The 13,598-nt window shown below is 53.1% G+C and overlaps 5 protein-coding genes across 5 annotated transcripts; 4 read left to right on the forward strand and 1 right to left on the reverse strand.

Annotated features, from left to right (window-relative positions):
- Positions 1-913: 913 nt before the first annotated feature.
- BO97DRAFT_375048 (hydrolase, alpha/beta fold family protein) lies at positions 914-4,519 on the forward strand. The gene is made up of 2 exons (XM_025692969.1): positions 914-3,202; positions 3,270-4,519. The coding sequence occupies exons 1-2, from the start codon at positions 1,399-1,401 to the stop codon at positions 4,187-4,189; spliced, it is 2,724 nt and encodes a 907-aa protein (XP_025548452.1). The 5' UTR covers positions 914-1,398; the 3' UTR covers positions 4,190-4,519.
- A 194-nt stretch (positions 4,520-4,713) lies between these two features.
- On the forward strand, positions 4,714-6,304 carry BO97DRAFT_445579 (glutaredoxin). The gene is made up of 3 exons (XM_025698561.1): positions 4,714-5,192; positions 5,272-5,671; positions 5,749-6,304. The coding sequence occupies exons 1-3, from the start codon at positions 5,118-5,120 to the stop codon at positions 6,048-6,050; spliced, it is 777 nt and encodes a 258-aa protein (XP_025548453.1). The 5' UTR covers positions 4,714-5,117; the 3' UTR covers positions 6,051-6,304.
- A 319-nt stretch (positions 6,305-6,623) lies between these two features.
- BO97DRAFT_407817 (60S ribosomal protein uL6) lies at positions 6,624-8,376 on the forward strand. Its single transcript, XM_025695714.1, has 5 exons — positions 6,624-6,771; positions 7,124-7,171; positions 7,332-7,587; positions 7,748-7,925; positions 7,997-8,376. Exons 1-5 carry the CDS (start codon positions 6,726-6,728, stop codon positions 8,045-8,047), a joined length of 579 nt encoding a protein of 192 aa, XP_025548454.1. The 5' UTR covers positions 6,624-6,725; the 3' UTR covers positions 8,048-8,376.
- Positions 8,377-8,919: 543 nt separating this feature from the next.
- BO97DRAFT_375057 (triacylglycerol lipase family protein) lies at positions 8,920-11,410 on the forward strand. Its single transcript, XM_025692970.1, has 4 exons — positions 8,920-9,230; positions 9,425-9,555; positions 9,612-10,428; positions 10,499-11,410. The coding sequence occupies exons 1-4, from the start codon at positions 9,147-9,149 to the stop codon at positions 11,348-11,350; spliced, it is 1,884 nt and encodes a 627-aa protein (XP_025548455.1). The 5' UTR covers positions 8,920-9,146; the 3' UTR covers positions 11,351-11,410.
- Positions 11,411-11,841: 431 nt separating this feature from the next.
- On the reverse strand, positions 11,842-13,548 carry BO97DRAFT_352116 (putative amino acid permease; the record flags this gene model as incomplete). Its single annotated transcript, XM_025692013.1, has 2 exons — positions 11,842-11,885; positions 11,997-13,548. The coding sequence occupies 2 exons, from the start codon at positions 13,546-13,548 to the stop codon at positions 11,842-11,844; spliced, it is 1,596 nt and encodes a 531-aa protein (XP_025548456.1).
- Between the last annotated feature and the right edge of the window lie 50 nt (positions 13,549-13,598).

Consider the following 13,598-nt stretch of genomic DNA (forward strand, 5'->3'; position numbering starts at 1 on the left):
AGCAAGATGGAGACTGTTTGCCTCGACCATCGTGGACGTGTATTATTTTCGAGTTGAGCTTCCAGTACCGAGGAAAGGCTTGTCTTGCATCATCAACATGATTAATATACTTAGTAGTTGAGCTGAGCGCTGCAGTAAGTACAGAGAGTAGATACCCCTGGAAAGTCGAGCTCGATACGATTCAAAAATTTGGATCTGCGAACAGTGCGGAGGAAAAAAAGGGAAAAGAATCCAGTGAGATCGAGGGAGTGGATTCTCCCTTCCATCCATTGTCTGCGGGAGACCCGCCAGACCATTGATTATTGCTTGGTCCTTTTCTTTGCCGTACCTTACCTATGAGTACGAGTACTTTTTGCCTTGGACTCCTAAGACGGAGGAAGGGAGGGGGGGGGGGAGCTTTTTCGCCTCTGATATAAAGCACACAGCGAGGGAGGGGGAAGGAGGATTGCTAGATGGATGACGCACAGTGTCTTTTTTTCAGTGCAAAGAAGAAGAAGAAGAAGAAGAAGAAAGGCAAGGAAAAGTGATCAGTGGAACAACTGTAGATTGTCTCCACCGGAATCATTCCATCATTCATTCCATCATACTCTAATTTCTTTCTCAGACCATCAGTTGATGCCTCTATCTAGTCCCTCTACTTTGTTTTGCTCCTCCGTATCTTTGAGATTTCTTCTGAATGTCTTCTGAAGCGACATAGCACATTGCCTTCTTCTTGTCTCTTCTCTATTCTTATTTACACTATCTGGATTTTACACTGACACCGCTTATTGTTTATCCTCCCAGTTTCGGGATTAGTACCCTTTTTATCGACCTTGATCGTTCCTTGGGTCCCCCTCCCTTCTTCCACCAACCATTCCCCTTTTTTTCTATTTCTGTTTTTCTTTTCTATTTTATTTTTTAATCTTTTTTTTCTCACTATCTAATTCAATAGTTCTTATCCGTGCAATCCCCCTCTCTCCTACGTACAACGACCGTTCTGACTTCTCCCTGTCGTCCTTGTTTACTGCATTGCGAAAATTCATTGGTTGTCTAGGTCGATCATACATCACATCCTCCTCTCTCCCCCTCTCGTTCAGCTGCTGGTCTCCTTCCAGACAATAAACGTTCGGCAAGGGGGCGCGCTGGGCTTGCATACCGCAAGGGCAAGCGATAGGACGGCCCTGGTTCCTCCACTCCCCCTCTCCCCCGACGCCTGCATGGTGACTGGCACATGCGTCAAGCGCCCGCGGTCTATTGATTTTTACCGTTAAGCTACCAAGCTTTGCAGACGTTATCTGGCCCTCTCACTGGATCATGCAAGCGCGTACTACCATCAACCGCATATATCGTCGGTGATTGTCTCCTGCCCATTGCTAGCTGGGGCCGAAACTTGCTGTTGGAACGTCAGATTCCCTGTCCATGCCCGCCATGGATCGCGCGGAACATTCGCCGACATCCCAGGTCGATGCCCCTTTCCAACATTCGGCTTTGCCAGACAAGCGTCGCAAATCGATTCCGTCGCGCGCACTCGCGGCGAGCCCTCCGCCAGCATCCGATCCTGCCTCTCCCGAGGTCATCTCTTCTCTGATTTCGTCTCTGTCGACCATATCTGTACCCCTCCAAACGCACTTCGACAGCGTTCCGCGCATTGACACCAAGACCGATCCCGGCTCGCCCGTCTACCTGGCCCCCGACCAAGATCACATTCCGGACCAACGACCCTCCAGCGCGCATGAACTCGGGCTAAGTCTCGGGGCGTTTCAGCTGCCGGAGGAGACGGCACAGAGTCCCTTCTTGCATCCGGATGATGCAGCAGTCGCTCCGATCGTTCGTATGGCCCGGGCCCCGCCACCCTCGAAATCCAAAGTTGCCCTCGATCCGCCCTTGTCCCCAGGGAGACCGACTTCAAGGGGCTCCTTTACTTCGTCCAAGGCAGCCTACGAAGATTCCGCTTTTGGCATGATCACTGCCGAACCAGGTCCACGGCTTTCCACCGCAAATAGTGTCGCCTCGTCCGGTTCCAAGACAAGTCTCAAACACCAAATCAGCATTTTGAAAAGAACCTCGCGAGAGTTCCCTAGCGAAAAAGAGCGACAGGTAGATCGATTGCGCAAGGCAAACAGCTGCAACGACGGTTTCCGACATAACATACCGCGGAGTAGGGCCAGTGTACGCTCCCTGTATTCCATGGCCGACGTGGCCGAAGAAGGACGTGCCCTACCATTTCGCTCCGCCACCGAGACCGCTACAGAATCTTCGATTAGCAGACCATCCAGCAAGGAACGCAGATCTCTACAGGGCGCTCGTGAGAGCATGCTTAGTGCGCCAGGTGGAATCGGGAGCGGCCGGAGTATCCCTGCTCGTGAATCATCCTTACGGCATAAATTCTCTTCGAGCCCAAAGCACCGCAGATCCTCTACTCGCCATAGCCGATACTCATCCACTAGTAGTAGAGAAATGAAAGTGGACAGCGCCGTTTCGGGGGTGGGAAGTGAAGCTGATCAGGTGACAAAGAGAATTCTGGAACTAAAGGACCAACAACAAAAGATCAAGACCGAGCTAGAATTAGATGATATCCCATCTGATTTTCGTAAAGAGCCGATTGCCACGCCTGCTCAGCAATTGGTCAATTCCACCGGATTTGACGGAACTACCGACTCGCAACAAACGGAACATCCATCTCGTTTCAGCTTCGACGAGAGCGCTCCAGCTCCGGCAGTCCTAACGGGCAAGAGCCGCTCCACAGCCCGCATCAGCCCTCCATTCACTTCTAGATCTGCCACAACATCCATCCACTCCTTTGACAAGTTTGACCCCTTTGAGAAAGCTTCTCATCGAAACACAGCGGAGCCGCCCTCTCCTTTCCGACATCAGCGTTCTCGGTCAAATGCCAGTTCTCCCACCGGCTATTTCGCTGTGGACGAGCGGCCCTCCAGCGCGGATTCTATCGACCTTGCGATCCAGGACTACGTGACAGCCGCTAAGCTTACCCAGAGGGTTATCCACCCCGCGTCGGGTCGCTCTATAGCATTCTCGGAGGTTGGGGATCCCAACGGTCATGTGGTTCTTTGTTGCCTTGGTATGGGTTTGACGAGATACTTGATGGCTTTTTATGACGAGTTGGCGAGGTCTCTCCACCTTCGTTTGATCACACTAGATCGCCCTGGGGTGGGTGAAAGCGCACCTTACATCAACGAGCCGGCAACCCCTCTCAGTTGGCCTGGTGAGTCCTGCTTATCTCACGCCATCATCACTTCCTTCGTTCTGAGTCGTTGACTGACATTTTCTAGATGACGTTGCGATTGTATGCAACCATCTTAAGGTGACAAAGTTCTCAATTATGGCACACTCCGCTGGCGCTATCTACGCGCTCGCCACCGCATTGAGAATCCCGCAACATATCCGGGGAAGAATTCATTTGCTGGCACCGTGGATTCCTCCTTCGCAACTATCAAGTTTTGGCTCCTTGAAGGCCCCAGTCCCGACCAATGCTGTTCCTTACACTCAACGCATTCTCCGCGCTCTTCCCACGTCTATCCTTAAGGTCGCCAACTCCAGCTTCATGAGCGCAGCAAGTGCTAGTCTTACTTCTAGTTTACCGAAGTCGCCTCGACGAGCCAAGCGCAAAGCGCTACAGAAAGACATTCTAAGCTCAGCTGTTATCGAACTCAGCAAGCCTCAACAGCTCCCAGGCGCGATCCATCACCAAAGCGGTCTGAAGGGCTTCGAGAAGCCAACACCTATCGTAGTAGGAGCAGGCCGCCCAATTGATGAGCATTTATCGAACCAGGCCGCACTTGCGGCATCGCTAGATCGGGAGCGCCAGGTGGATTACGATAATCGACTGACTCACAGAATATGGGACTTGGCGACAACGAACGCAAACCCGGCTGTGGATTTGCTAGTGTGTCTGGAACGTCGTCAATCCATTGGATTCCGCTATGTGGATATCACTCGGAATGTGGTGATTCATCATGGTAGCAGAGATACTCGCGTTCCTGTGGAAAACGTCAAGTGGCTGGGGAAAACCATGCGTCGCTGCGAGGTTCGTGTGCTTGAAGGTGAAGGGCACGGATTAATGGCCTCCGCCACGGTAATGGGCAATGTGTTGATGGAAATAGCTAAGGAATGGGAGGACTGGATGATTGTGGTCCAAGGAAAGCGCAAAGGAACTATTGGGGCGCGCTCCGGCATCGCGGTACAAGCGTGATGATGGCCTAGAGTTCCAAATACCCCATGGTCCCTCTCTTTGAGACCTATTATATTCCGCAGGCGAGCGAAGGGAAACGCTGCGTACTGGGGATTGATCCCCGCGGGGTCTTCATTACCAGCACTTCTCGATCTCTCCAGTCAGATCGCTGCAGGCTCCGCGGTTTCATGATTCGGCATTGATCTGCCACAACCATTTGGAGTGCCTGTGAGCAATCTACATGTATATGTCCTTATGTATGTCGCCTTCAAGACCCTGTCTTGCATTTTGTTTGTGTGTTTGTTTGTTTTACCATGATACCACCCAGCTACATACCCACATTATAGCATGAATAGTTCATAATCTAATAGATCATTGACATCGAAAATGGGGTGGATCCGCAAAAGTATGCAAGTGAAATGATGTGGGTGGAGAAAGTTGTTGGAGCGGAAGCTCGCAGTGACCCCGTGACATGCTCGGGGACTGCTTATAGACTATCGGCGCCGCGCCGGTGAGCCCGGAGTTTGTCTTTGCCTCGACCGACCCTCCCCCACTCCTTATGGAACCCCCTCCCCCCTCCCCTTAGGAGACACCTTTGGACAATTATTTGGTCGCGTGTATTTTTAGTCCTCTGACTGATAACATACGATTGAAATTATCAACCACTATTGACTTTGCCACCTGTTTCAGTCTTGAATCGTTCGAGAATTCCCGATCGTTCGCTCCCGCCCAATGTCCAGCCACTGTTGGTCCAGGAGCTGCATTCATGACCTCTCGGCTCGACACATTTACTGTTGAACCTTCTTAGCGCCGATGCGCACAGTTGCCTGTTGAAACAGCGACAAGCATTCTCCCGCGGCCTAATCCCATCTCCTGATCGTGATAATCGATCGGACCGCCGTCAATCCCCTCCCTTCGTCAATTCTATCTTCCCACATTCCGGTCCAAGATGTTCTCCCAACGGCGCATGCGACTGCTGGTCATTGCCGTGCTGGTGATCTCCGGCGTGACCTGGTACTACTCGGTAAACCCCTCGCCTATGGTTTTACCTGTCTACACATTGTGGTGACACAAGCTAACGCGACGCGCCGGGTTATGTCTAGAGCGACGCGCGGAGTATCCAGAACCAGCAATTCTACCGCTCGACTGTGGCCGCCATGGATGCCCGCAAGCAGGTCAAGGAAGCCGAGGCCGCCGCGGCTAACATTCCCGCATCGAACCGCAACCCGGTCAAGGAAGACACCAAGCATCCCATGACCGATGACAAGATTGCGCCGGCGATCCCCAAGGCTCAACCGGTGGACCAAGTAGAAGAGATCTCCATCGCGGGACGGACGAAGATGACCGTGGCGAAGAAACCGGAGGGGGTAGAGGAGGAAAAGAAGAAGCAGTTCCAACAGCAGCAGCAGCAGCAACCGCAGCAGGCAGAAGCAGAGGAAGCCGAGACGGAGGCGCATGCGCATGCTGTGGCTGAGTTGAATGATATCCTGAAACGGGCACCTAGTATGTGGCTTTCCATTTGTTTCGTTTGCCATGCTGTGGGAGATAAGTTCACTAATGCCCTATGTCTTCCATCGCAGTCATCATCTTCTCCAAATCCTACTGCCCTTACAGCGCCAAAGCCAAGTCCATCCTAGTGGACAAATACTCCATTACCCCTGCGCCCTTCGTCGTGGAGTTGGACCAACACCCCCGTGGCCGCGAATTGCAGGGCGTTTTGGCCGAGACTACCAACCGTCGAACTGTTCCCAATGTGCTGGTCAACGGTAAAAGTATCGGGGGTGGTGACGACGTGACGGCCCTCGACGAGAGCGGCAAATTGACATCGACCTTGAGAGAATTGGGTGGTAAGTGGGTCCAGGAAGTCCACCGTAAGGAATGAAGCCACTGGGCACTACTTGTCGATTGACTAAGGCATCTGGACTTGATCCATTTGCGACATGTATGGGATTGGATGTTTCACGATCCGCGTTGAACGGCGCCGCCAAAAGGGTTTTTTTTTCGATCGTACAGAGACATTACGAGGATATTTGAGGGCGAGCTTTGGGGATTTTATGCCATTTTTCTACGTACATAGTTGAAAGCATCCGATGATATGGATGATTAATCATAATTTCATAGCATGTTCATTCGGGCCGCACGTGGGCAGCACTTAGTTGTTGTTTCGGTGTTGTTTTGAGCCAGAGGGCAGATGTGAAGCAATTACATGAGACTAGGGAATATACTGACTCTTGTACCTGCCAGAGAAAGCTAACATCCCGCTAGAAAACAATTTAATCAATGCGACCGAAGCCGCGAACTGATAAGCCCCGATGATAGTTCGGGCATTGTTGATGTTCTACCGGGGGGCCGGGCGGATAGCACTAGACCCGAAGTGGCCAACCCTAGGCGGGAAGACCTAAACTAGATTGGGCCGTAAGCGACGCACAACCCGTGATTTTCGCTCCACCACTCTCGACTCTGGTTTGCCTTGAGGAATTTCGATCCTTTTGACGACCGACCGCACGACGATATCGACAATTCCCCCCTCGGACACACCACAGCCCACGCAGTCAAGATGCGGTACATTCACTCCGAGGAAACGCTGCCCGTCCCCGAGAATGGTGAGCAATTCGAATTATTTCCTGAGCTTCTCCTGAAGCTCGACTCGCTGGTTTCGCAAAAGATCGCTGGTTTCGCAAGAGGTGGGAGGATAGGCAAGAAAAACCCGGAGGGACAGGCATGGAGAGGGACGCGTTGAGGGATATCACCACCGAGAAGAGAGGGATAGCGTTGCGCCGACTCTACGACACAGTCAACGCTGGGGAGGAGAAAAATAATAAGAGAAGGAGGAATGCGTATCACAATGCCTGTCTCTCCGCGGAGGAACGGAAACAGTCGATACAGACTTTGCGGCGTATCATGAGTGAGAAAGAGAGAGAGAACACTGGGACTGATTCAATTTTCGTCATATAGTGAAGGTTCACATTCGCTCTCGCGTTGTGACCGTCGAGGGACCCCGAGGTATGCAATTACCACTTCTCCAACACCACATCCAGACCCCATAGGACAGACTCGGAACAGCCAGACCCTCAATGGTGCTGGCTTCGATGTTCTCAGGCCCCGACCGGACTGTGCGACTGCAACAACCGCTAACATGGATTTTTTTCCCGCCCCTCTCCAGGCAAGCTCGTCAAGGACCTTTCTCACATCGCCGTCACCTTCGGCCGCCCCGAGAAGAATGTCATCAGCATTCAGCTGCACCACGGCGCTCGCAAGGGTGTTGCCACCCTCCGCACCGTCCGCACCCTCATCAACAACCTGATCATCGGTGTCACCAAGGGCTTCAAGTACAAGATGCGTTACGTCTACGCTCACTTTCCCATCAACGTCAACCTTGAGAAGAACGCCGAGACCGGCCAGGTCGAAGTTGAGATCCGGTATGGCAATGCTTGTCTATGCGCGACACGACAGTTTGTCTCCTGGCTGGTTGGATTGTGGTGATCGAATTTGTTATCCAATCAGCTCTGGGGCAATACTGCGTCGCTCGTCATTATTCGTGGGAAGGAATATTCGGACTGACGGATTTTGTTTTTCTAGTAACTTCTTGGGTGAGAAGTACGTCCGCCGCGTGACTGCCCAGCCCGGTGTTGAGATCATCACCTCCCCCAACGTTAAGGATGAGCTCCAGCTCTCCGGTAACTCCCTTGAGGGTGTCTCCCAGAGCGCCGCCGACATCCAGCAGATCTGCAGAGTCCGCAACAAGGATATCCGTAAGGTGAGTTGCGCCACAAACACCCGGACTCCAGACCCTATTCTCATCCGTCACTAACCTTTCTTTCTCTCCAGTTCCTTGACGGTCTGTACGTGTCGGAGCGGGGTAACATTGTCGAGGAGTAAGCGGTTGGAAAATGTCCGCCTTGGTGGGTAGTGAAGGAATGTTCGAAGAATACATTTTCGCCTACTTGCATAGGGAAGCAACGCGAAATTTAAAACCCAAAATCATGGAATTTCAAATGCCCTTTTAACGTGTCCACGGAGGTTTGTCTGGCAATTATCCTTCTCCGCTGGCGAAGCGTGGCGTGTAGAGAGACTCAAAAATCTGTTTGGCTTTTTTTTCCCTTGGCCTCGGTTCCCTATCTTGACGAAAAGAAGTATCTCTTTCGATGGATTGGTTTGTCTCGTCGTGTCTGGGCTTGTAGCGTAAATGAACTCTTCAAATACTCCCCAATTCTCCACGATCCTCTGGACTATGAGCAACGAATGATGTTATTTCACCCCGTATTCTTAGAGCATCTCCACAGAGACCGTTGTCGGGCCACGGCAGCCGTGCTCACATAAGGTTGATCTAGATTATCTGCATGGATATTGTGGGTTTTGAGCAGCTTGCATTTGCGCTTTTCTTCCATTCCTCGCGAGAATGGCACGGAATGGATCATAAGTACTGGATAAATCCCAATTCTTCACTGTTACTGCCAATATATATATACTTCTACGGGGTGAATAGACACCGAGGATGTAGACCTTCGAGGGATATGTGGACTTGTTTGAGATACATATTGCAGTTTTCAAGAAGATCAGATCACCCAAGGAGCACCAAACTCGAACTTCAGTGATCAGATCAAGTTCGTAACCGTGACATGGATATAGTAACAATGAGTCGCGGAGTCAGTAGGCCGGGGAGTGTGTCATCATCCCGCCGAGGTCAATCAGAAACACCCCGGACAATCAACCCTCTTCCTTCCCTCTCTTTCCCTCTTCCTCTTTATTGCAGATAACTTTACCTCACTTAGACTGTGTGATTTTTGTTGATCTACCTTGTTCACTCTCCCGCTCAACATTCCTTGCTTTCTTCCTTGCTGAGATGAAAGCTCTTCTGTCCTCCTGACGTTGTGGGCGATCCGGCATGTGAAAGAACCAGGCGTTGTCGACATGTGCCATCTTTCCCCCACTCCTTGGATCTGACATTGATAAACCTGCCTCCCCGCCTCCTTCATTCATGATGGCGTCCTGGACGGTGATCTATGGATTCTTCGCTGCGATTGTTAGTATGATACTCGACGTCGCACAATTCTGGAAACAGGTAGGTCTTCAGTCTGCGTTGGAAGTCAGGTACCCGTGCAAGTGGGTCAAAGATGTCATACATCACCAACTACATTCCATTCAACAACATCGGACTCTATCTGAGAGATGTGGAATTGAAGCCCTGGTGCTCCCAACGACTTGATGATTGAACTTCGCTATGTGTATCCGGGCTAGCTGACATTTTTTATTTAGAGGTTATCTTCCTGGTGGAATACACAGTCTCCCCGGGATCGATTACGACATGCTCTCGCTACTGCAACGACTTACGAGGAATGGGAAGAGGCCGCCTTCGATCTAGACGAGATCCTCAGTAAGGATCTATGGTAAGATCGCCTCGTTTCAACTATGAGTCTAAGTCATCTCTGACAATGTACAATAGGCGCCAAAACCCAACGAGCCGCCATTATGACTACCGCTTGATCTTGGGGAGACTGGAGGCTTTGATGAGTGCCCGAGAAGACGAGGATATCTTGACTCTGGTCAACCTACTCCGATCCGGTCTACTACGTAATCTGGGCAACATCACGTCGCCAAAGCTGTTCATACATGCTTACGCGGGGACCAAGCTTCTGATCGACGACTATATCACGCAGGTAGCGCTCTCCATCCAACAGGTGACGGCTCTTCCCACCGCTCCTGTTCACATCAGTGGCTTCGGATCCCAGGCGAAGCTCGAGCTTCTCCATGATACCCGACAGGCATTCGGCCGAACGACTCTTTTACTCCAGGGAGGGTCGATATTCGGGCTTTGTCACCTCGGAGTCGTCAAGGCTTTGCATCTGAGAGGCCTACTGCCTCGCATCATTATCGGAACAGCGACGGGCGCCCTCATCGCCGCACTTGTCGGAGTTCATACAGAGGACGAGCTGTTGACGTTTCTAGACAGCGACGGCATCGACCTGAGCGCCTTTGACCGGCGTCGAAAACCCAAAGCTTCCACCGACGACAGCCAATGGCTGCCGTTCGACATCAGCGACAACTGGGCGGGGACCCTATTACGGCGCCTCAAGCGATACCTCCAGACAGGGTACTTCCTCGACGCGGAAGTCCTGGAAGAATGCGTGCGAGCCAACCTGGGGGATCTGACGTTCGAAGAAGCATACGCTCGATCGAAACGCATCCTCAACATCACCGTCGCAACATCCAACACCAACGCCACGCCCAACCTGCTTAACTATCTCACAGCACCAAACGTGGTACGTATCCATCCACTCTCCAAGTAATCCTCTTCCTTGAAAACAGGAATAAAAGAGCTAACGAAAGCAGCTCATCTGGTCCGCCGCCGTCGCCTCCAACGCCTCCAACACCTCCCTCTACCGCCCGGTAACCATCTACTGCAAAGACGAGACGGGCTCGATCGTCCCGTGGCCGCACTCCCGCGACGCGACCTTCGCCTCGTGGCGCCACGTGCAGTACAACGAGGGCGAGTCGCCGCTATCGCGGATTGCAGAGCTCTTCAACGTCAACCACTTCATCGTCTCGCAGGCGCGGCCGTACCTGATCCCCTTCCTACGCTCCGACAGCGGCACCCTCGTCAGCCGCCGACCCGGCGACCAACCCAGCCCAACCCGCTACTTCACCCGTCTCGTCATGGGCGAGATCCGCCACCGCCTCCGCCAACTCGACTACATCGGCCTGCTCCCCACCGCCCTCGCGCGCCTCCTCATCGAGGAATCCATCCCAGGCCCCAGCATCACTCTCGTCCCCGACCTAACCGCCCGAGACTTCACCAAGATCTTCGAAAACCCAAGCAAGGAGAGCCTCGCGCACTGGTCCCGCAAAGGCGAGCGCGGCGTCTGGCCAGCCGTTAGTGCGCTGAAGGTCCGCTGCGTCGTCGAGATCGAGCTGGACAAAGGGTACCAGGTGGTTCGGCGGCGGCGGCCCGCCGAGATGCTGGGTAGCGGCGGCGCGGGTGGCACAGAGACAGGGGGACGGACGATGGCTGGGAGCGGAAGCGGGCGCGGGAGCACGACTGGATCCGTATCGCGCAGGGCCGTGGTGCCCAACGAGGGCCTTCCGCGGCGTCGACGCGGGAATAGCATCGATTATGCGCATGAGAACCCGCTGACGAGTTTGGTGGCGGGCGAGTTGGATTGTCAGGATGATTCGAATTATTAGATCAATACTCCGGGAATGCTCAACGTCATGATCGGCGTGAGGTGGTCATGTATCACTAGGTATATGATTGTATAGCTTGCTGTATAGCTGTCTCTCTAACTAGCTAACCCTTGGTTTACAATGCCATTCTTCCCCACCAGATCCTCATTAGATCGAAGAGATGTAAGACACTATGTGACGAGGGAAAATCAGTAGTACATTCTAGCTCGTAATACACGGATCTCAACAAAACTCGTCTCTACACGTACATCACAAGGATAGACTCAAAAGACATGACTTCATTTACTTTTAGTCTTGAGAGAGCTATACAGCTGAATTTACCTAAGATGGCGAGAGAAAGAAAACTCCAGAACCTAAAGCCAACAGAATCTATGCCGCTATGCATCTTGCCACTGTTTCCCCCTTCTTGGGGCTGCATGTCCGACATGAGCTCTCCCCCTCCACAGGATCTCTTCGAAATCAGTCTCTAGAATTTGAAGTTATTTGGAAGCCTACGATCGAAAGCCCGTGGCTTCCGACGGCGGACCTTTGTACACTATCACCGCTCAACCAGTTAGTCGAGTCATCTCCATATCTTTATCGAGATCGATGGCCGGGCAGGATATCCACCGTAGGGTGACATGGCCCTCTAGAAAGCAGAACGAACCTTTGTACCCATAGGCCACATACCACGCCAATGCCAACCCCAACAACCCCACCAACACTACCGCAGCATAATTCATTGACGACGGCGTGACTGGCAGCGCGGTGGGGAGGCTGAATAGGAATAGTCCGAGAATGATCCACGCCAGGGAGATCACGTTCACGACGGGGCCGAGGAGGGGCCCACATGTCCACGGGGCGCGGGAGACTTCCGTGCGACGATGCATCAGACTCAACGCGATAGGAATGGCGTATGCGAGGGATAGGGCAATGGTGCCGACGGAGACGAAGGCGGTGAAGGCGCTGGTGCTGCCTAGGTTGATGAGCCCAAGGAACATCTGGAGGACGGTGCCGCCTAGGAGCGCGTTAACCGGGATGTTGTCGGGCTTGTTGTTGCTTGACGATGAGGCCGAGGATAAGGCGTAAGGGTTGTGGACATGAGCCCAGAAGCGAGAGAAAGGGAGGCCGTTGTCGCGCGCGAAGGCGTAGGTAGCTCTGGAGCTGGCGACAGTCGAACTGATGGAGCCGAAGAAGGCGAGGATCAGAACTGGAATGGTCAGGGCGAGACCGCCGCCGGGGGTGCCCATGACGCGGTGAAAAATGTAGGGCAAGGCCTGCCCGGCGGGTGCGTTGAGAATATCTTCGAGAGCAGGCAGGGTGAAGCAGATGGGAAGGATGAAGAGGAGGCCTGCGAGGCCGCCGACGGGGATGTGGAGGCTGAGGACTTGTGGGACGGTACGCGCCGGCGCGACGCATTCTTCGGCCATTGCGGTGACCATTCCCAGTCCGCAGAAGGTGTACGCTGCTGGGAGGAGGCCGATGAAGAAGGTCAAGCCTCCCCAACCGGATAATTGCGTGTCGTAGTGGCCGAGGGCGTAGGCGGCTGTGTGGCGGCCGGTGGAAGCGGTGACGGATAATGCGATGAGCACAACGATGATGGTCAAAGCTGTACAGGCCGTGCAGAAAGAGTCGATATGAGGGAGGAAGCGATTACCGAATGTGCAGACTAGAAAGGTGCCAATGCAGACGGCGTAGAACATCAGCAGAAGTTCCCAGCTGCGCGGGTTCCAGCTGGGGTGGAACATGGAAACCGAGGCCGAGGCCATGGAGGCGAAGCCGAAGTTCGTGGAGAGAATGCTCGTCCAGTTACCGATGAGCCATACCCAGCCGGTAAGGAAAGATAGGGTGGATTTGTGTTTCTGCGCTAGTTGATGAGACCAGTAGTAGGGCCCGGCAGAGGTTGGATATCGCGATACGAGCTCGCCGAGCGACAGCGCGACGCATTGGTATAGGATGCCGACGATGATCCAGCCAATGAAGATGGACATCGGCCCTCCGCCGTATATGGCGCTGATGAGTGGGCTTCCCTCACTGTAGGGAATTGCGGCTATAGCAAGCGTTTGAAAGAGTAGAGTGATAAGGGAGCGATTGCGACGGAGCTCCTGCTTGTAGCCCAGAATGTCGAGTCTCTCGTCATCGGAATTACTTTCCGCACCGTGTTCTGGAGTGACCTTTTCTTTTGAGACATTTTGAGGCGCCCTATCTTTGTCTCCCATTATAGACAAGCTTGCGGTAATCGAGCCTCTTCACAAGATGCGAAGAGAAC

This window comes from Aspergillus homomorphus (genome assembly GCF_003184865.1).
Source record: "Aspergillus homomorphus CBS 101889 unplaced genomic scaffold BO97scaffold_39, whole genome shotgun sequence".
In the NCBI taxonomy this organism is placed as follows: domain Eukaryota; kingdom Fungi; phylum Ascomycota; class Eurotiomycetes; order Eurotiales; family Aspergillaceae; genus Aspergillus; species Aspergillus homomorphus.

Bases quoted from the DNA above. Each gene is read 5' to 3' on its own strand.
- BO97DRAFT_375048 (XM_025692969.1), top strand. From the start codon at position 1,399: ATGCCCGCCATGGATCGCGCGGAACATTCGCCGACATCCCAGGTCGAT. The intron at 3,203-3,269 runs GTGAGTCCTGCT...GACATTTTCTAG, and splicing joins AACCCCTCTCAGTTGGCCTG to ATGACGTTGCGATTGTATGC.
- BO97DRAFT_445579 (XM_025698561.1), top strand. From the start codon at position 5,118: ATGTTCTCCCAACGGCGCATGCGACTGCTGGTCATTGCCGTGCTGGTG. The intron at 5,193-5,271 runs GTAAACCCCTCG...GGTTATGTCTAG, and splicing joins GCGTGACCTGGTACTACTCG to AGCGACGCGCGGAGTATCCA. The intron at 5,672-5,748 runs GTATGTGGCTTT...CTTCCATCGCAG, and splicing joins TATCCTGAAACGGGCACCTA to TCATCATCTTCTCCAAATCC.
- BO97DRAFT_407817 (XM_025695714.1), top strand. From the start codon at position 6,726: ATGCGGTACATTCACTCCGAGGAAACGCTGCCCGTCCCCGAGAATG. The intron at 6,772-7,123 runs GTGAGCAATTCG...TTCGTCATATAG, and splicing joins GCTGCCCGTCCCCGAGAATG to TGAAGGTTCACATTCGCTCT. The intron at 7,588-7,747 runs GTATGGCAATGC...TTGTTTTTCTAG, and splicing joins CAGGTCGAAGTTGAGATCCG to TAACTTCTTGGGTGAGAAGT.
- BO97DRAFT_375057 (XM_025692970.1), top strand. From the start codon at position 9,147: ATGATGGCGTCCTGGACGGTGATCTATGGATTCTTCGCTGCGATTGTT. The intron at 9,231-9,424 runs GTAGGTCTTCAG...TTTTTTATTTAG, and splicing joins TCGCACAATTCTGGAAACAG to AGGTTATCTTCCTGGTGGAA. The intron at 9,556-9,611 runs GTAAGATCGCCT...AATGTACAATAG, and splicing joins ATCCTCAGTAAGGATCTATG to GCGCCAAAACCCAACGAGCC.